The 22,709-nt window shown below is 35.6% G+C and overlaps 1 protein-coding gene across 2 annotated transcripts in view; it reads left to right on the top strand.

The window, feature by feature from the left end:
- RIMBP2 (RIMS binding protein 2) overlaps nt 1-22,709 on the top strand; it is a 123,479-nt gene that overhangs the window by 54,934 nt on the left and 45,836 nt on the right. For both annotated transcript variants that reach the window (XM_090120721.1, XM_031592714.2), the window contains 2 exons: nt 15,319-15,408; nt 20,791-20,913. In XM_090120721.1, coding sequence (XP_089976847.1) covers nt 15,319-15,408; nt 20,791-20,913 — 213 coding nt within the window. The remainder of the gene's footprint in view (nt 1-15,318; nt 15,409-20,790; nt 20,914-22,709) is intronic.

Genomic DNA, 22,709 nt, shown 5'->3' with positions numbered 1-22,709 from the left:
ATTGTTATTGAGATAAATGATAAACCAAATCCTAGGTCCAACTCTCTCTATTCATGCCTGCAGGCACTAGTGGGTTTCATGGAATCTTAAGTGAGAATGCATGTAGAAGAGGGAAAGAATTGTCTGTGGTGTTCAAAGTTATCCTCAAATGAGGTGCACACTCACACTGAAATGATAGTTCACTAAAAGGCAGCCTCTTGGATATCATTTGCAACGAGATGCTACAAAATGGTTCTCATAGATGTATATTCTAGTCAAAATATTTGTAAGAAAGTAGAAATTAGTTAAGTGCTACAGGCAGCATAAACAGTAATTCCATGGGTTATATATTTTGAATTGCAAAATTTAGGAGAAATATCAATATTTCGTATGCTGTTATGCCTATTAGAATGACTGACATTTTAATTGTCACTGGAGCAGGGGAATCTGTCAAGACATCTGATCTCTGGAACCTCATCAATCTCAGGTAATCACTTTTTTGAGGCAGATGTCGTTATTCAATAGATGGGGAAAAAAAGCTCCTGTTTTTAGAAAACTTAATGTGCAGCTGAATGAAATTTTCAGTGTCATTCTTCACTTTATTGCTATCCATAGCAGTCATGATCAACTTAATTTAACTTAGTGTCAGTATGAGTTTCTGCCTAAATGTCATGTAGAGAAGCTTAGCAACATTTACACTCGCTCATGGCATTTGTGGACTGCAACATTACACACAGATGCAGAACAGGCATTTGTACAGTACATTTTATTTTAAAAATAGGGAGGGTAGTTGACTGAATTATTGCTGCTGTCTTGGGGTCTGCTTTTGTTTTTCTTGAGTTTTATTCTGAAAAACATCCTGATAGCCAGCTTTCCTGCATCCACTTACATTTACATCACCTTTTGGCGTTCTTCATGTCCCTAAAAATGCTTCCTCATTTAAGAGTCTTTATTCATAATGAGAGAAAAATTAAAACTTTTTTCTTGATTAACATTGTGTTTTGAAATTCAGTCCATTGAAATTCAGAAGCATCACTTGAATTTATTATCTGTTTATATTTAACTGACGCTAATTTCTTTTGGCTTTATCAGAGCTAATTAGTTTGCTTGAGAAATGAAGATTTTTCAGAATGCCTTGGTTCAAGTAAATACATCGAGGGGGGAAAAATAGTAATTTAAAAATACTTAAATATGAATAAAATTATATATTAATGACATTTGTAATAGACAGGTAGAAATACAGCTGACAGTAACTGGTCTCAAGTGTCTAAAATGCTGGAAATTTTGTTTTAGTTTTTAAATATCCTCCAAGGATTTATTTTGCATACAGAATTATAATCAACTTGTGAGAGATCTATTTCATGCTTGATGAGTAGATTTCAGCTGTAGGTTCATTTTTAATTGATGAGCTCAGAAATTATGCTAATATCCTCTATATATGACTGCTACGCTGTGATGAACCATGAGGCTTTTTAAATGTAGTATCTTATTTTTTAAATTTCTTTCATTTTTCAATTGATGATTCATGTGGAAACATAGTTTTGATACTTCCTAGAAATATAAAACAAGAGCAACTTTTCCTTTTTAATCAGTAGAGATAAACTACTTGTTCATTGTTTTTCTCAGTTGCACTGGTGCACAATGTGCAAGGTTCAGAAATTATGAAGTGATAAAAGCTCAGATGAAATAAAATGAAGTGAATCTCCATATTCCTGAAACTTAAACTGCATTCATTCTTCTTCAGATTTTGGGATAGTGTTTTATAAATGGAGGCTTCTCCCTTTCATATATCTGTGAATGGAAAAAGAAGAAAATTGGTGAAGCAAACAGTACAGTAAATTTAGTTTACTATTTATGGTACTGTTTGCAAACCTGATACTTCATATGAATAATATCCTTCATTAATGAAATCATTACTCCTTAATCTTTTTTTTTTTTTTTTTTTTTTCACCTCATTGGCCTTTTCTTTCTTAAAACTTAGATACTGGTCTTTTGATTTGGGCTGTACACCTTTAAATGACTTTAAAAGCTCTTCAGTGGATCAAATAAATCACTCCATCAGTTATTTGAAATGTTATATTAAAAAAAAATCTCAGTTAAGCTTTGATCAGTCAGTTGATGTTAATTACTGCGGTGTCTTGAAAAACCTTCCTGATCTTGAGGTTTCTAGATCAATGTTGAATGATACCTGAACAAAAGTGTTGCTCAGATGAAGAGCTATACAGATGTGGGAATAGAGAAAGCTGCTGTTAAAATCACCCTACGTTCTGTCGCAAAAGGCACCCCAGAGGCCAGCAGCTGAATTGTATTTGTTAGTCTGTACGACCTGGCAGTGTATTTCAGTTACGTTGGGGAGATTAAAAATCACAGTTCGTTTAGAAGTTAGCTTTAAAATTTATAAGTGTAGCATCAGTACTTTTGTTAACATTGTTCTGTTGTGTAGCACCTTGAAACACTGCAAACACAGCATTCTTTGTACACTTGTGTTCATCAGTATTTCACTTGTTTCTGTCCTTTGAGCCTTTCCTGAGAACTTCCACGAGGCTTTCAACTTGTGACTGCCACAACAACTGATTTTTATGAACTGAAAAAATTAAATATGACAACCCCTGAAGCTAAATATTATTAGCACTGGAATTATTTTCTTTTGATCTTTAATTCAGTATGAGAAATTTTCAGTGTTCAATTTTATAAAGTGGAATAGTATATCCAGTAGCAGTGGCAGTAGTAGTATCAGTGCTTTGCATCGTCCCACTGTGTTCCGAGAGTTCCTTCTGCGGGCTTTTCACCGTGCAGAGTTTAATTCTATTGTATTTCCCCTCTATGTATCACGCGAGTCAGGATTTATTTTCTGTTAATCACAAATCAGAACCAGCTTGCGTCACTTTTCCTCTCCTTTGATTTTTCTCCTTAACAAAGATTATTTGCTAATTTGGTGGTATTTTATACAAAAGATTAATTCTGTGCTCTGATTAGAGGGCAACCTGGTTGGTTAGCTTAAAGGTCTTCAGAATTACAAACTGCTTTCAGGGCATTTATATTTTAATGTAAGACTATGATTAAATATCAGTGAATGTACAAATTGCAACAACAAAGACCATGTATCTTTTCAAGATTTATGTAATAGTATATGAAATAAGAGAAAGCGATTTTAAAAGTTATATTCAGGATATGCATAATGCATACTTGCATTAAAAAGGTTTTATGCTCAAAGAAATGAAATTTCCTATCACTTAGATTGTTTTGAGTGACAGAAGGCAAAAGCCTCTTGCCCTCTCTGTAACTATTTTACACATCTTATAAATTCTGTGCTTCACTGACATGTTAAGATTTTATCCTGGAAACAACTGTGAATAAACTTTGATTATTTACGTGAATATAAATGCTTTAAGTCCTAGAATACCCTGGTCTAGTTCAGGGATTAGGAATAGAAGGCTGGAATACACAGACAGCGAAAGCTCACAGAATCTTTCTGTTCAGACTCAAGCAGTTAATAATTGACTTTTAAAGAATAAACCAAAATGTAAATGTTTACTGACATTACAGATCACAAAAGGCTTCTCTGCTGCAGGTACTTAGGGAAGCGTGAAGCTGAGCATGGCTTGCCAGCCTGCCTTGTGTAAGTAAAACTAATCATACCTTACCAAATTACCCGTTTCAGTGTGCTTTTGCCTCTTCTCATCTGGTGGCTGAGAGGTGTCAGGCGTGCCTAACGCCCTCCCCTCGAACAGCCCCCAGGGGAGTGATGTTCCCTTTCCAGCCAGTGGCTAAAAGGTCAGCCTCAGCTGGTAAAGAGGATTAATTTTAATTTTGCAGCATGATGCAGAGCAGCATGAATGAGCAGAAAAAGAATCTGACTCTTTTTCTTTGCCTTTGTCGTTAAGGAGGGCAGACGGACGCAGTCGTGTATACACAGGACTACTTTCTGAGTAAGTGGGGGTGAAATACATTTCATTGCTATCACATGTAACTCTAGGAAATGAAATAATTAGTGGTTGAGGGTTATATACACCTAATTAGTCACGTTGAAGCAAATTTAACTGATGCCAAATAACATGTTTGCAAAGAGCTGGAAATAGCAGAGAGAAGTCTGATTGCAACTTTAATGCACGCTTCAAGCATTACACTTATTTTTTTTTTTATGTTAAGAGTTTAATGAACAGGAAAATACTATGGAGTTTTGATAAAACGTCAGTATTCCACAGCTCTTTACTAGCTAGTTCCTTGCATGAGTTGAGGCCTTGTTGATCCTTTGAGTTTATCTTAAGGAAAGTAGAATGAGAAGTAAATATCTCCCTGGCTGCATTAGTTAGACTTAGTAAAGAGAAAATAATGAGAAATAACATGCTAGCTATGCTGTTCAGATATTGTGTTGCTTTTTATGATATGTATGACTCTTGTCTATGGTCTGTTCTTGTCAAAGGTGCTTGGAAAATTCTCCATATAGACTATAGAAATGCAGAGCAAATTTATGACAGCAAAATAAAGTAAGAATCCAAAGCAGTTGTGGTAGTTTTTAAAGGCTTAAAGACTTACAAATTTGCATGCAATACCATACAGCAAGATTTCTGTGTTAGTATCTGGCTCTGACTGCTTTCATGTTGCTGTTCAGTGCCAGTCAAATCATCTGTGAAACATTTCCAGAAGTGCTTGTTGCTGGTGGCTGGCTCTGTTTTTCAGGGGTGTCACTAACCATTGGAAGAATCCAAAAACAGTGAACATTTTTTTTATCTTAATTACCATGTGCATCTTGGTGAAACACAAGCCTTATGTATTCCTTCAAGGAATACTGTACAAACTATTGACATCCTCAGGGTGTATTTATAGGTATAGGTATATTCAAGATTTTTTTAATGGTGATCATACACTGTCATCATGTCTGTCTGTGCTCTGTCAAATAACCTTTCCTAATATCTTTATCACTCAAAGCTGCAAGGAGTCTTCAAGCACTTACTGCTATTAAAAAACTATAAAGCTACTCTCCTTTTTCTGTAAGCAAAGGATTATTGCTTCCGAAATTATATATATTAATTAGACTTAATTTTAGCAGTTTTGTCTTATGCTTTGAAAGACAAAATATATTTAGGCAGGGACTTTCTTCTGATTGTGTATAGCCTACCTTGATGATTCTATGAATCTAAAATGAAATTTGGTCCTTTACTAAGATTCAAGATTGAATGAACCTTAAGAAAATTCAGAAAATATTGACATGCTTTTTGAAAAACAAAATCATTTTTGGTGAATGATAGTTTTCCTAGCTGATGTATTTCTCCTTTTTTTTTTTTTTCTTGGAACAGGATGGGGATGAAAGGTTTTAAGGTTGGCATTTAGTTGTAGCTTGTGTGAGTTGAAGAAGATTTTGTTGGACTACAGAATGATCATCATACCATTCTGTACAGCAAGGAAAGCAGTGGTCCATACCATTTTGCTTAGCTTAATGCATAATTTCATTTAGTGTTTGGTTTTTACTTAATTTAGCGGAAGTCCTGAAGGCTACAGTCTTACCTGTTCTGAAAACAGAACCTTTGGAGCTTGATGTCTAGATCCTAAATTATTCTGCGTATTTTTCTTATGTTTGTATTGAAATGAAAAAATATTTTCTGCTTTCAAGTCACTTATTTTTTGTATTGTGCTAAACTTTTTGTAGATTTTCAGAACTGTGCACAATGTCGATATAACCTACCTAATAAAATTACTGAGACAGCTGTGTCATTACTAATGTCACCACAGCTCACACTTCTTTTTAACATTTGTCTCTTTAAATTTATTGCTTAAAGAGTTGGCAATCTCTGAAAACATCCTTAGCTTGTTGAGCTGGAGCTGGTGTTATGCTTAAGTTCAGTACATTTCATCCTTTTTTAGTGCCACAGGACTGCATTTTCCACCTGCTGGGGCATGATGTTGCCATGACAACAGCTGATCTTGTTTGGTCTTCTCTCCTCTTTGTGCATGATGGAAAGGAAAGCTTTTTGAGAAATGTTTGTGAAAGCTGATCTAACTAATTGCATTCTAATTATCAGTGAAATAGAACAAGAAGGCTTGTTCTATTTCTAGAAAAATAAGAAATTTCTATCATAAGAAATAGCACAGTGAAACGGACTCTTTAATCAGAGCTGACAAGATTTCTCCATGAGCTATTTCTATATAACAGTCTCTGCAACTGTTGTGTTAGCAGAATATTAACATAAATGGTCTGTAGAAGATCCTGTAAGGTATTCCACTGAGAAATCTTCAAGCCCACACTGCAATTCACCGGTCTTCTGTATGCCTTCTGTTAATCAGCAAATAGAAACCTTAATGACATAGTAGGTAATTAAAGAGATGCAGCAACCTTATCCCTAATGAGCTCCAGTGATGATCAGAATTACTTTGTTCATGTGTTTCTAGCTGACGTGCTTTGTTTGTTCTTCCACTTGTGAAATCATAGCAAATGGAAAATGTGGACAGCAATTTCCTTCTGGATAATCACAAAGTTTGAGTGGAAATCCACGCATTTATAGAAAACAGGAGGAAGAACCATACATTTTAAATTATTTTTAAATATTTGGTTGCATTTTGTTTGACATACAAAACTAAGGTATGTCTTTGGCACATCCATTGATGTCCAGGCAATAGAAAAAATCACTACCTGTTGTAGATGTAAAACAAAATATTATGCCATATGATGGTAACATAGTAAGAAAATATTTTTTAAGGGAACCACTGGCAATGTCCCCTTCAGACAGCTTGCTACCAGCATTTCAGTGAGCTTGTTTACCCTGCGCTGCATTTCCTTTATGCCTTTCTTCAAGTAACTCCGTGTTCGCTTCTTTCTCCCTTAGGAGTGGATCATTTCAGATTATTTCTTTCTTTTGCTTGTTTATAAGTTACCCGTGAATAAACTCAAATTGTGCCATGGGAAATGAGAATTAAGATCTGGCCTCTCAGATGTGCCAGTTCATTTGGTGATTGAGATGTGAGTGTAAAAATAATTGAAAGGAAAAGCCCTGAATAAATATTGATTTTATTTCAACCCATAAATCAAACTGATTAACTTTCTAATACTGTCCCATGCAAAACACTGCCGTGATACTAAGTTTAAGATTGATTCTCTACTTATGGCTGCAGAAAGATATTTTTATGGTATCCTTGACTGTGTTTGTGTTGCCAGCAGCTGCCTGTTATCTGACAGCATGATGGAACATGAATACCTGTTTTTTAATGGAAATGCTAAACAGTAGCTTTGACTATCGCAAAGTGAAGGGGCATCTTCAAGAGAGTAACCTGACAAAAGCTAAGGCACGTTATGGAGGAGCATTTTCAGTGGTAGCATTACTTTGGTATAAAACTATCAAAATTTATGCCAGTTATTGTTTTTTTTCATGCGGTCATTGTTGAAAGCATTAACAGTATCATACAATTGTACTTATTGGAACAGCTCACCTACAAGTATTACTGTGTTAAGGTGTATAAATAACCTATTGTTGTTGGGAATTAACCTCTGCTTTTTTCTTTTTCTTTGAAATTAATAAGCCTAGAATTGCTTTGGGTTGATTCTTTGCTTGTCAGCTATACATCTTTATATTCCTTTTCCATGTCAAGGTTAGGTATGTTTTTGTCATTAAGTAATTAATCAGCTATCCAATAATAACATTCCATAGCAGATACTGGGAAGGTTTACAGACATGTTACTGAAAATTTGGGCTTGTGTTACATAATGCTTTCTGCAGAATCTAACCAAAAGATGTAGTGCCACCTACTGCCAGTCAGAGACTTCGTTCTGTGTTGTTAATTTGAAGTGTGCAAAGTTGGCCTTTGTGTGTAGGTGATATATTCCATGTGCCTTACAGGGGAAACAGAGAGTCAGAAAATACAGACATAATTGCAAATACTAAATAGTGCTGTCCTGGGAAATCTTTGTTTTTACTATGTTCACGTTTACTTCAGCCAGAGTAGATGTAAATCCAAAATTAATGAATTGAAAAGAACTTGTGTAAACTCGTGTATTTGATAATTCACTGTACACAGCTGTAGTTGGATCTGGGATGTGTTATCAATCTATGGGGGTGGGCGTGATAATAAAACTGTTGTACTTCACATATCAAAAATATCACTTATTTTCATCGTTGATGAGAGAGTTTTGTCATTTTCATATGATGTGCATGGCTGAAGAAAATGGAGAATAGAGAAAAAAAAAAAAAAAGATAGCTGTTGTCTTAGAGCAGCAAATCAAAAACGGATACACAAGATTCCAAAATTGGGGGATCTTCCAAGTCAGGTACATCTGATATTGAAGTCTCCTTTTCTGTCTCCTTTTCCCTTCTGCAAAAGGTGGCCTGGGCTGAGTTATGAGAAACAGTGCATGAAGAGCTAATACTCTAAAAGGAGCATGAATGGAATGAGTTGGTAGTGCACGCCTATTATCTTAAGAGTCTTACTAAAGTGAAAAATAATTCAGTACTTTATTTATGTTTCTTAACATCTGGTCGAGGTCACTGCAGTGTGCCAAGCAAGGCACTGGTGATTTCCAAATATGATATATTGCTACAGTTCCCATGTTCCTTATTTGGTAGTGCTTTTTAAGTAGTGCTATTTTTATGTAGTGTTTATTATGCTACATTCAGCCTACTGATTAGAGGGTAAAGCTGCATTTGTTTTCTTTTATTAGAATTAAGTACAATTTGCATGAAAATGTCTCTTTTAAAAATGAAGAAAATCTAATTGGGAAGGGATTTTTTTTAATTCAAGCACTTCTAAATAGGTCTTCCTTTGTCTGAAGAGTAGTAGCAGAAAAAAAAAAATGCACGTCTGTTAATATTTGAAGTAAAATAGGGCTCTTTAGTCTTTAAATACTAACATCATAAAATGTTAGACTACTTTCCTGCACTGCTTGATAATGTGTACTTGTCTGTGACAATTCAGAATCAGAATCACAGAGAAATTTTAAAGTCTTTAGTTTTCAAATGCAATAAAAAATAATCAGCCTTCCACTAATTTACAATATATATATATATCATTACAATTGCAAGGTTCTAACTATTAAGTTGGTAATGGTGAAATACAGTACTGGGTAGAGCTGTGCTGCACCCTTTGTGGTATGGGGAGAAGGGAGGTATTCAGCGTCTTTTAGGGCTTTCTTTGGTCCTACGTTTATCTTACTGGTATGTTGGATATAATAGAATGAGGATGAATAATCTTTGCCTTTAAAATTTATCCCTTAAAAAAAAAAAAATAATAAAAAAACGGTGGTGTTAAACTTGACCTTAGTAATGAGTCATGTACATGGCAGAAGTATGTGAGAAAATATCAGAAGTTTATTCTACCCTTTTTCTTTAAGTACCTTTAGACTACTGGTTTTCAGTTTTCTCCTGGAATAACGTGATTCTGTGCATGCTTCGTCAAAATAGAGAAACATCATGTAGGATTACAGTCAGTGTGTTCTAATGCAGTCACTCCAGGTTACTGGCAAAACAAGTCTCCAAGAAAAAAGGCTACCAATAAATGAATAGCGTGTAACTTTTTTTTTTTCTTTAAAAAAAGAAAACAAATATAATTGATGGATGAGCAAACTAGCACACAGGGCAACAGATGCCTTTCTCCAGGCAATGTAGAACCTTGTTACCCAGACAGTGGTGTCAGATTGTATTAAATCTACAGAAGTCATCCTCCTACTGTGAATTTTTATAGCCAGTCCTCATATCTGCAGGAGAATTTCTACTTTTGCTCTACTAGAAACACACATTTTTGCTTTCATTTCTGCACTTTAAAAGATGCAACTCATATATAAGGTAATGCATTTATTTCTGATATGTTTTTATTTATAAATTTTAATGGATATTTTTATTAATTGTCTCATTTCTTGTGAAGGATATGCTGGTGTGTCTGCGATGCTCTGGGCATCCTTTAAAAAATGGCACACTGTAGGACTGATTGTGTTTTTATACATTTGGGAGGGCTGTCAATTTTCTGATTCAGTTTACTTCAAAGATTTTGAAAAGATCATCTTTAGTGTTTTCTTAAATTGAAATGCCTGAGCTGAAAATGCCTGAAGCATTTCTTACATACATCAGTAAATATCCTTGCTGTTTGGGATTTTGTCTGACATGCTAAAGACAAGGTTTCAGATTCTTTTTGCAAATTACTCTATATAGAGTCCTGACATGAATACATGCTGACTGGCACCCTATCACATATGTGATATATGTAAACATGGTATGTGTTTTCCATATTTGCTTGTTGAAAAAGCTTAAGTAGAAGCAATCTAAGTTCAGTGTAACTTCTGCCTAAATATATTATAAAGAAGTTTGTGTTTTGGCTTGTTCTGTCACCAGCTCGTTATTATCTGTGACAATACTTTTTTTTTTTTTTTTGAGGAGGAGGGAAGTTGAGTATTTCTACATAGTTTTTGTTTTTTCCATCTTTATAATTCAATTCCCACGTTCATTTCTCTCTAAAATTTTTGGATGCATGCTATCTTTTATCACAGTTAATTAAACCTCTTCAAACCCGTGTTGTTTATTTTGTTTGTCTTTTTTGTTATTGCTGTTAAAAAATGTGCTGTGCAGCAGTGTCTTTAGAAAGAGATAACAGCCAGTCCAACTAGTATTTAAAATTCAATGTCAAGACTGTGGACTAGTGAGATTTTTTGAAAACGTGAAGTCCTACTTCCTTTCCACTTGCTCAGTGCTCTGCTAACATTCAGTCAGCATTTGGCTTGGCAGAAGTGTAGTACAGTGTCTTGGAGTAACTGGCCTGATGAGTTGTTAATCTCCACTCATCTCAATTAACAGCTGTGATGGTTTGATTTGCATAAGTTAAATGGTAGACCTAATATGGCTCCTTATGCACAATTAAATTGCTGGAATTGCTACATACAGTGAGTAAAATAAGAACAACTCAGAGAGCAGCAGGGGAAAAAAGGACAAAACCCTCATTAAATTTGCAACAAGAGTCAAAAGTTAAATAACTTTTATGAAAATAGATAAAAAATGAGGGAAGACTGTACTGTAGTGCTTTGCACAGGATTGCTTTTTGGTCTGGTGGTGGTTCATTGTCATGAGCTGACAAAATCTGAATCTCGTCAAGTCCAAAAATGATCTGCAGAATTCCACAAAATCTCCACTTAGATCCAAGCAGTAGGGGAGGGGGCATCCTTTGGTATGTTCCCTTTAGATTTCTGGTAGAACTATTAAACTGAGAGTAGGGAAGGCTGTAGGGAAGAAGCCCTAGCGTTCATTGACAACCTGGAGGCATGAAGCGTGTATCCAGCCCACTGCCAGGAAATCTGTCATTTGTGATGGCTGCCCTATGTATTTTGCTGACCTCTTTGTTTTGTTGACTTGGAGGTTCTGTTTGAAATTGGCAGTCGTAAGAACTGAAGTGAGAAGTGTTGCCCTGTTGTTAATGCATTCAATGCTAGCTGTCAAGTACATGAAAGCGAATGGAAAAGGATTCTACTTATTTCTGTATAGCATTTTCAAAATACATCTGTCTCCTTTAAAATGTATTTGAAGCTTCAAAACTCTCAGGATACAGCCATAAAATCCCTACGAAGACAACTTCCAACATAATAGGATATTAATCTAATGTGTTGGATTTCCCCCAAATGGAAAACAAACCTTTTTTGTGCCCCTCTGACCCATCACATGGGGTATATACAGCATGGTGGTGTATGCAGGGCAGCCATGAACTGTCATCTTTCAGAGATTGACTGGGCTACTGAGATTTTATGCTACATATCTGAATCTTCTGTTTCATCCATGGAAGAAAACTGTAAAATGGCCTTTTCTTCTACATGACTTGAATTCACTTTTAATATATGAATTTTCTATTGGGTGAAATTTAGTTCTGGGATGATTTAATTAACTTTGGTCTTTTTTGTTGAAGGCTTATATTTAGCTAATCTGAAAAATATTGAAGTCAATGGATTAGGAAAAGAATCACTAACTGCCATGAATACTAAACAATGCATAACTATCATTTGCAAAAATACAGGTGCTATTTCACAGCCACAAGAGAAGAAATTCCTTCTGTGGTGTGAAGAGGAGACGTGTGAGAAGTACTGTTAAAAGTGTTTCTCTAAGTACAGTTAGCATCTGGAAGTACTCAACACTGGAGAAAACTGCCCATGAGCAATTTTAAGAAGAAGAGATTTTAATCTTTAAGAAATTTAAACTTTAAGAAATCTTAAAGAAATTTTAATCTTTTTTAGAAGACATAACTGTTGAGTACGGTTCACGTTTGCTATACGGAAGCTGGCTTGTGTTCCCGTGTAGGCATTAAGTATGTGCTGCTTCAGTTAATCCCGTCACGGGTTACTTTCAGGACATGGCAGATGACTGGAGTAATGTGTGGGAAGGCAGATTTGGGGTAAGTCTGTCACTAAGCCACCTGGTTAGGGGCATGACCTTTGGCAAGTGCCTTGATGTCTCCCTTTCTGTTTCCTCCTTTTCTATTTCTTTATCTTCTTAAATTAAAAGATAGACTTGTTTGGAGTACTGGCCATTTCTTTTATATTTGTGCAATGCACAGACCTGAGTTTCAGCTAAGGCTTCTGTCAGATAATAAATAAACTTGCTTCCTGTTTCTATAGATCAGGTAGAAAATTGTTATTCCAAGAATGCTTTGGGAAGAGCAAGGGTTTTGTCTGTTGGTCTTCTTCCTATGAGCAAGAGAATTTCAGTATTCTTGGTTAGTTTTTGTTGTGTTCAGTTGCTTTCTCGTATTCAACAACTGTATGAAAACAGTACTGTTTAAAAACTTTTTCATACAGATAAGTGAAAATGTGGGCCAAGTAAATAATAGAATCACCTACTGTACGTGAAGTCACTTTACATGAGTTGTGTGAACAACAGCATTCAGCTAATATATGTTCAGTTGCTGTGTGTTCTTGTATGCCGAGCAAATATATTCATCAAATGTAGCAGATTCGTGTGACTGTTGTATAAAAGTACCCGGAGGAATTTCAATAGTGTGATGGATACTTCATCTGTATGCTTCTTTGTTATCTTCTGCAGTAGTTCTTCTGTGAGCAGAATATGCACCTCCTTTCTCCAGCCTGCCAATGATGCCAAAAAGAATTATATATTTTTTTCTTTCTAGATCATTTTTCATGTGGGGATATAAGGGGAAATTCTGGGTAGGCAGCTTATTTTAGATTGTTAACAATATTTGCCATGATCCAACCCACTGAAGTCTTGTGTATAAACCCAAAAATTCCAAGCACATCTCAGAAGTTGCAGAAAACTTTTAGGAAAAAATTGCATAAACTTGCCATCCTTGCGGAGATGGATCAAAAGCTTTAGCAACCCAAGCCCCTGCTCTTTACTAACCACTTGCAGCTGAATCTACCAGAATTCTTCTGTCAGAGCCCTCTTGTAAGGGTCCACTTTTGAGAGATACGTCATTAAAACTAAACTAAAATTGTGGGAAATTTTGAATTGACGGTAACGATGACATCTTTGGCAGACATGGCTCAATAAAGGAAGGCTTAGAAGGCTTCCATTCATCATTGCTTTTACCACATTATTGCTCTGAGACCTTTGAGTTGTTTATTCTCTGTTTCCTTAGTGCTTATTCTGAAAGCAAGCAATAGGAATGTTGTCAGTACATGTGTGTATGTTATTTCAAAGCACACTGATAATGTGCACAGATGTCTTTCAGCTAAGTGAACCCTTGCATTCAAGTTCCTTTCTTGTTGGTCGTCTTTACATGTATTTTCTGAGCAGCAATTTATTTATCAGCAGCAATTCCTGCTACTGACCAAGGGATTCTTTATTTTTATGGAATTGGTTGGGATGAGGAACATATGTGTTCCTTTATTCTGACAAGTGCAAAAGAAGACTGAAAGAAGTTGCCACTATGAACAGAAATTAAAGCAAAAGCAAATTGACTAACTACTATGTACCAATGAAACTGAGATAGTTGCTGCCCTACTTAAGTTCGTCCTTGCAAATAAATGTGTTTTCTTTGGATAGGATATCAGCCAGCACAATTGCTTTGCCATATCTCAGGAAGTATTTTCTATTGTGGAGAATTTAAATAGGATGTGAAGGATGCTGGTCTAGATTCCCTTCAATTACTGCTTTGCTCTTCACTCTTCCTCCCCTCCATTTCTGCTTGAATTCCTTTTAATAACCTTATTAAAAACTGATAAGGCATTGTCACTTGTTCCCCATTAAAGTCAGCTGAGCAATATTGATTCATAACAAATGCAAATTGATCCATTAAAGTCAATGTTGAATCTCGCTTGACAGAAGCGTGTTCTAAGGATTTCTCAGGGCAGCCAGCGTAGCTTATCTTTGCCTACTGAAATGCACAATAGTTACACAATGCTTTACAAATAACTTTTAGTAATTAATAGAATTTGATGATTTGTTCACATATCCAAGGAACTGTTCAGTGCAGTTTGCTCGTATTGTAAAAGTATTTGCTGATTTAATTCACACCTTTGAAAAATGTAACGTGAGCTAAGAAATTGTTGTCATTTTGTCCTTCAGAACTGTCTAGCATCTCAGGATCTGACTGTCACTTTCAATTGCATCCTGAACAATAGATTTAACAGAACTTGAGAAATTTTAGTTGGTGATATCCTTAAGTGTGAGATGATGGTATAACTGCAAGTAGGAGACTGAAAATTCTGTGATTTGATGTCTTGGTGTAGTTCAGTAGCGTTCAGTCAAGAGAATAGCTTCCCACCTGTATGCTGTAGTTAATATCTTGATATTTAGACAGTGTTGTCTTCTGTCTGCATTTTGGATTTGCCTGCCCTTGTAGCATGCAAGTGTTCTACCCAGACTCTAAAAATGATTGAATTTAAACGTGTATATATGCATTTGTTATAAGCAGACATACTACAAATAGAAATAGTTATCATAAATCTAGTGACATATATGAATATAGACACGTACATGATTACACATTTCAGTTGTTGGCTTTTCCCCTCAGAATGCCTTCTAGGTCTAAGTTTGAGGATATTGCTTTACTCTGGAAGCCAAGTTTCTTCCCTGCTCTCAGTAAGGTAGCTGGTTTGAGCTCCTTGTTGCATCTGCAGGAAGACATTTTTTAAAATATATATGTATTTATCTGCACCAGGCCTGTGATGTCAGGTCATCTGTTTGTCTGCACATCTTTAATCAGATCATCTACTGAAAACATGTGGTTTTATGATAGAGCCAACTGTAATTGTAAGCTAATCTTCTGCCTCTGCACCTTCAGTGCCTTTGGCTTTATGCCTGGTACTACTCTTAATGGTATGTTAATACCAAATAATGCAAAAACATTGCTTCCTTAAGAACTTAATAGGATGTACTGTAATGGAGATAAATGGTCTATAACACTCACTCTTTTCTTGTGTTTTAGAAAAATGAACTGAAGGATGCTGTGCAAGAAAAGAGTCGCCTGAGCCTTCAGTATGCAAATGTGTCACACAAAGCCCTGCAATATGACCAGGTAGGTACCAATCCTATGCACAAAACACATACATTAATTTGTTACAGTAGTCAGTCTTCATAGTGGTTAAAGATGGATTGAGTAGTCACCTCTAGTTCATATTTTCTCTTAGAAAACACAAAGTATTTTAATTAAAAATAAGTTATGTATGTATCTGACAAACAAATGTTATTTTCAAGTGAAAATAACAAATGAAAAAGACCGACTGGTAGATGGTACAGAGATGCATTATTCCTGATGCATCTTTCCTTGATACCACAAATTGGTATTAGGCTTTGGAAAGAAGATGATTTTTTTTCAGTAATTTTGATGAGACTTGATCGAAAAAAAGTCTCTAATTTTTCCAAAGAATGCTGACAAAAAGGATTTCTCACTGGCAGTGTCTTTTCCTTCCCTTCTGCATTTTTCCCTTGCAATTTCTTCCTTTCTCAATAAAATGTTGAAATGCCATTCGTTGTCCAGCAGTAAATTTTGCAAATTCTGTTATCAGCTGTTATTTCCCCTGTAGCATGACATATGGCATAAGTCCGTGTCTCAGCTATTCTAGGTCCTGTTTTCATAGTAAGCTTTTTTCTTTTTCTTTTTTTTTTTTTTTCTTTGCCCATTTCAGGACAAAAGATCTTCCTGAGTACTGTGATTTTTATCTGTGGCAAATTCTGCATGGCTTAAGTAGCATGGGCTGACGTGCCTTACCTCATTACATATGTATTCAGTGGAAGAAACATCATGAACCAGCCACTTTACAAGGCTACATCTAGCTAAAAATAAAACTCCAATCTGGGATTTCTACAGGGCTTAAGTGAGTTGCTCAGCAACCTCATTCACATCAGAAAAGCTGTAGCTCATACAGACGCTGATGAAAGCCCATCCCCAAGCCTTGCAAAATGGTGGTAGCTGCATGCTTTGATATCTCTGACGCCTGTGTCACAGAGCACTGTATTTCCAAACCAAAGGAGGTCTGACTTAGTCCTAAGACAAAGCAAAATAGTGAGATTTAGCGATGGCTGTGCATGTACTCTCAAATTTTTTTATGTAGCACCCAGTATCAAAGCAGACTGGAAATTTTTAGTTGATGAGAATATAAATTATTTTTATATACAAAAGCAGTGTGACAGTGTGTTATATTGGGCGGAAGATGTGGATCATAGAATTACTCAATTTTATTCATCCATCTATCTGGAGCTTCTTCATCTCCTTAATGTTTTTCTCTTCTTTTTATTGTTGTTTACACACCGCCCTTACTGTTTGGTTCCCAAATCACATAAACACTTACATAGGCAGTTTTATATTCTAGCTGGTGTAGAAATAGCATGCAGCATTAATGCAGTGAGGGCTTAGTACTTTGGTGTCAGTAAGAAGATTAGCTCTCTTACTATCAGAAAGTGATGACTTACGTGGTTAAAAATACTTTAATATAGGTAACGTTTGTTTCTTTCTGAAGTGAAGAGCTTGAGAAACACTACTAAAAACAATTTAAAATACAAAGGTGTAGTATCAACCTTAGTCACTAAATTAATAATACAATTACCTTTCACCATTATAGTGTCAGGATTTATCATACTATGAATGTTTGTAAAATACTATACAGGGCACATTACAAAAATTCAGTGTGTCTGTGCTACTGATTTTTATATCCCAGCCTATGTAGGATCAAAGACTTCCTGTAAGTATACCCTCTCACTTTCACCAGTTCTAAAAATATGCAAGATATGAGGAATTTTGGAGCATACCTTGGCTGTTAACAAACCTTGTTTGTTCTTGCTTGTCTAACAAGATCTCTAAGGAACTGCTGCTGTTTTTTCTGTTTTTTTTCTCCTTCCCCCATACATAAAATGAGACCAAGGATAGATTGTGTGGTTCAGATTATTTCTTACTATTAAGAAAGTGTGAAACTAAACACACATGAATGTTGAGTGCAGAAATCCAATAGAGTCAGAGCTCAGCCCTGAAGGGGAAAACCTAGTTTGTTCTTTTCCCCCTTGAGAGCTGACCTGAAAAACAGGCCAACTTTATCTGAGCAATTGGAGCTGGGAGAATGTTTATGCATTCTGCTGTGTAGCACAGATACAACAACTGCTCATTTATGCACAATGTAATTGTTGAAATTCAGCTCTAGGAAGGGGCAAGTATGAGTTGTGCTACTTTTAAATGCACCAAATAAGAACAAAATTGTATTTAATTTATGCAGTTTTGTGTTGTTACTCTGCATAAGAGGAACAAAGTCACATTTCTGGAGCGGAGCTCTTCTGAAAGGGTTTGTATCCCTAGAAGTGCTGTGACACCAGGCTTTGACTTGTTTTTCTGTTCAAGTGAATATGCATGTTAGTGTTTTTATATGAAAAGAAGAGACGTTATCTCTTTGGAATCTATTTCTGTGATACCTGATATCATACAATTTTTGTGGTAGTTTCTGAATCATTTTTTTTCTGAACAAATTCAGTGGTGTGAAAAGTTGACATATTGCAGAAGTCTAGAGATAGGGCAGAAGGTGCACTTCTGTATTCAGACACAGTAGTCATAAACTCAGCATTTGTGATTTATGTACAACACAGTGAATTTGTGAGTGGCAGAGAATATTTTTCAGCCTGAACATGTCAGTTGAAGAGAGCTATCATTTCTCATAGAACTTCTTTCACCAATTGGCTGACAGAGTTATTCATTGATGTAACAAAATAAACCTGCTGTTTATTTTTCTGGTCTGTGTAGGTAGTTTTGGCATTTAAGAGTTCAGAAAGTGAAATATGCTTGAGCAGTATTCTGGCCTTCCTAACTGACACAAATGAAGACACGTTTAGTAAGTGGAAAGTTGTGAGATGAAAAATAAATTTGTTGATGCACTGAACAGAGAAACATCGCAGATCAAAATGTTCCCTAATTTCTGACATGAAACTAGAACTGTTTATGATGGCACTCAATTTAAATCAACTGGAAATATTGATGTTTTGATGTGCTCTGTGTAATTCAAGTTCATGCATATACTGTAAGTTCTTACACAATGGTAGGGAGCATTGCATTTGCACTTCACAAGTTTTGTCCACACAAAAGCAAACAAACAAAAGGACTCATCAAGTTTTATGCTGTTTTATGCTATTTATGTACATTTATCATGCTACTCTGTGATATACAATATTCAGAAGGAAAAAGTCCTGGCAATAAGGCACTGCAGGAATACTAGAATTATTAGTGTTGCTAGAAATAACAAATTAATTATCAGAAGGCAATTGGTAGAAATAGTTGTGTTATTTCCAATCTAGGGAACGAAAATATACACAGAACATTGTTCAAAGACTGATCTGTAGAAAGTAGAGAATTGGATTATCACTTGGGTGATCTTAAATTTTAATTAGTCTGAGTATGTGCTCTTTGGTCCTGAACAAAAATCCTGAGATGTGTAAAATATCTGCAACTCTACGTCTCCCTGATTCGTTTCCTTCCCAAATTACATTAGCAGCCTGACAGGTACTGTTTGTTCCTATAGACCCTTTACTGCCAAAAGGGAAGAGCGTAAATCAGAATGCTGCCATGCTTACCTGCTCCCTCCCCAAAATTATTCAGACTGCAGTGATTATTTAGTTTTAGAAGATTCTTTACAAAGGTTGCCAGTATCATGTATTACAGAGGCAGAGAAAATTAAAGCCTAAGAAATATTTTCCTGAAGCTTTTCCAAAATATTCCACTTCATTCATTCTCAGTAAATTAACTGAGGATCAGACAATAATAAACTTGCATCACTGAAGGTGATACTTCATTGCTTCTTTTTTTCCACTCCATTATTCTTCAACAATATATATTGGTTGATCTGAGCAATGAAATCCAATACAAAGGACGCAGGAAGTTAATAGATTATGAAAATCAGTTGTTTAATAGTTTCCTTAGTTATCAAGAAATGAGGGAAGAGGAGAAGAAAAATCTGTGCATGGGGAAAAAAAATCCTGAGTTTGACAGTAATTGCATCAGTTCTTGTGGAAAACATGATTTGTTTCATTTTCTTCATTCTTTTTTTCTAGTCCACTGCACTCTAAAGTGCCCTCTTACAAAGACAAATATGAGGTCTGGCTGCAACCATTGAGATTGTTTTGTCCATGGTGAAATTTGCAAATTAACAAACTGTAGCCAGAAGGCAAATAGGCTGAATCAGTTTCCAAAACATCGCTTTAGAAAACATCTCAGAGAGATCCATGTCAGAGATTGCTTAATGCCTTTGGTTCTTAAAGAAAATGGAATTACGGTAATTAAATTGTAAAAAGAACTTGTCACTTCTCCTAACCGAAGCTAGAAATAAAGATGAGCTGCACCTAGATTAAAACAAGTCGAAGCGTTATCCCAATTCTTCATACTGCTTTGCCTGTCCTTATTCAGTAATCCTGCAAGCACTGTTCATGCTTCTACACTTTGTATTACTGTTAACAAAGGAAAACAGGTGCTTCTTGGAACATTGTTTCATGAAACACCTGAAATTCCGTGAAATTTTGGCTCTTTCTTTTTCTTTCTTACCTCCTATTAGCACTGTGGAGAGGGGAACAGCAGTATTTAATGAAAAAAAAAATGTGGATGTTTGATGAAGATACTTATTATGGATGACTTTTCATTATTAACATAAAATTGTTATTCCTGATATGATCTGAGCTGTGTACGAATCCTAGTGTTACATATCAGTATAGCATATAAACTCATAAAATGTTTGTTATTTCCTATAAATCAGACTCTTATCCATTGTGAAGTCAAAAAAAGGCCTTTTCCATGGTGGAATGAAATAGTTCATTGTTATGTTTTCTTGCTTTGTGTGCACTTATAAAATAGTTGATATTGCTGGTGATCTATGAAATCCTATAAACATGCTGAAATGGTTAAGTTAGCACCAAATAAACAGGAAAACAAATCCTATTTGGTGAGTATCTGATCCTTTAGAAACCTGCAGTATTATAGAGACCCTGATTTAAAATACTAGCACAGGCTGATCGTGCACTGTCCCGTATTTGATTTTATCCTGATGTCAATTTAAACTAATGAATAGTTCAGGAGAACTAAAATGTGTGAGTTGTATTTCAGTATGTACCAAAAGCTCAGTCCATTTTTATATAGGAATTGCTTTGATTGTCATCTATTGTATTTACTGTATAATACATGTATTTATTCAACTTGAGATCTTTATGCATTGCCACAATTTGGTTGCCAGATTTTAGACCTTCAAAGAAAATGTCTTTCCTATATACACCTATTTGGGGTGCAAGCAATTTCCTCACAGAAAAACATTCCCTTCCATCTACCTTTTATTGTTTCCTTTTTCTTTGAACTTCTTTCCTTTTTCATTTTCATATACAGAAATGTTTTTTTCAGATATTCAAAGGTATTCAAGGATTAATTGTGTATTTATTGTTGTAGGTGAAGTCAGACTATGACCATCTTAGAGAAACGCTTATCAGAGTAACCAAAGAACGAGATTTGGCTGTAAAGGGAAAACACCAGCTCCAAGCCAAGCTGGAGAACTTAGAGCAGGTCCTAAAGGTATGTATAACACTGTGAAGTCCAGCAGTGCAGTACTTCTATAGCTTGTTTAATATTCCTCATATTAATTAATTATAAATTAATGGTGTCTAGCCAGACTTGCTTTCTAAGATACAGTTGTTGGCATATCATCAACCTGGTGCTTCCTTTTCAATTTAGAAAAATTCAAAGATGTGTTTTTACTCACAAGTCCATTTCTCAGTAGGGGTTTCAGTGTATAGTTGAAGATGCTGTCCTGCTTGTGGGCAGAGTATCTTGGAGAGACTTGAAATCCTAAATCTCCTCCTTAAAGCTTGCCCAGACAGATGCAGTTAATTGTGTATATCATGTGTCCTCATATGCTCAGGAAATTTGTGGTTTAAAAAATGCTTTGTAGCTTTCCAACCAGTGGAAAGTTTTGAGAAATACTTAGCCTAGTTTCTCTGCCAGAAGAGAAGTATAGTTTACTTTCTATTATCTCAGGATATATCAACAAAGCTGAAAAGGAAAGATGAAAAATTGCTGAATTAGCTAACTCATGGGAATCTTCTGTGCCTCTGAAACAGAAAAGTTCTGATTTTCTGATGTGTTCAGCCAGCTTTTCTCTTTCATGTCACTGAAATTGTGCCCACCCATCTGCAAGCACAGATGACAAGTCCTTTGAGCAGAAAAGTACTTGGGTGACAATGAAATTTGCTCCCCATTCAACATCATGTATGAGTTCTGTGTCGGAACAACACTCTAGTACTTAAAAGCTATTTGAGCTTGTTTTAACATTGGTTAGCTGCACATTTTGGAAGTGTAAAAATCTCTGCTGTAAGATATAATCAGTTCCTTTGTTTTGGTTGCAGCTGTAGGTAGTACTGTGTAAGAAGTGAGTGGGCTGGAGCTAGTAGGGGCTATTCATTGTCATATCTCCCTGCTGCCCATAAGGAAGCTGGAAAAACAAGAACTGTTTTAGTGAGGTCATTAAGAGCCATTTCAGAAGTGTGCTAGACATCTGTAGTATAAAACAAGTTTTAATGAAAATTTAAATGTCCGTGATGTCATCAGTTAATTCTCTGTGGCATAGCAGGATTCCCACTTTTGATCTGAAAGATACACTGAAAAGGTTCCTTCTTCACAATTTCTTTGAAGGACAGAGGATTATTTGCCAGTTGTTTTGAAATATGAAGATCTTACTGTATTTTTCTGTGCTCCTCTAGATATGGATTTGCTTTCTGATGTTAGAATAACATTGTTATGATCCCTAGAAAGGTTGCAAAAAGGGAAATGCAAATTTACGTGTTTGGAAAGTTCTAATTTTCCTCACAAATGATATCAATTACAAGGAAAAATGGATTGCCACCACCTACACAAGCTGATGGCAATATGATCATGCAAGCCACTCTTGAAGGAAGAAGGAGAAAGAATTCAGCAGCGCAGAACTTCCACCTTGCTGATCTTCTAGTGGTCTTTGCAATCTTCCTCCACTCCCCTAATCTGTTCCCCTCAGGCTTGGAAGAGGAAATGACACCAGCTCCTAAAAAGTCAGCAATATGCTAGATACAGTTTTCTCTTGTATACAAGAGATATTTTGGCCTGTTTGAGACAACTGCCACCATATATTTCTAACTGCATATTCCTAATAGGTTCTGTGTAATAGCTCATGGTGTGCAGATAAGGCACTGTGTCTCAGAACAGTGTTAGAATATGTAATTTAGAAAATAAAAATCTTTAATACCCTTTTTGCCAGAAAAGATATCAGAATCTCTAGTGATCTTTCTTAACTCTGATTTATTAAACAGGGTGTTTGAATGGTACAGTGCTGTTGAGAG

Source organism: Phasianus colchicus, chromosome 18 (genome assembly GCF_987193195.1).
Source record: "Phasianus colchicus chromosome 18, bPhaCol1.hap1.1, whole genome shotgun sequence".
Taxonomy (NCBI): Eukaryota; Metazoa; Chordata; class Aves; order Galliformes; family Phasianidae; genus Phasianus; species Phasianus colchicus.
This window is presented reverse-complemented; position numbering and strand designations above follow the sequence as displayed.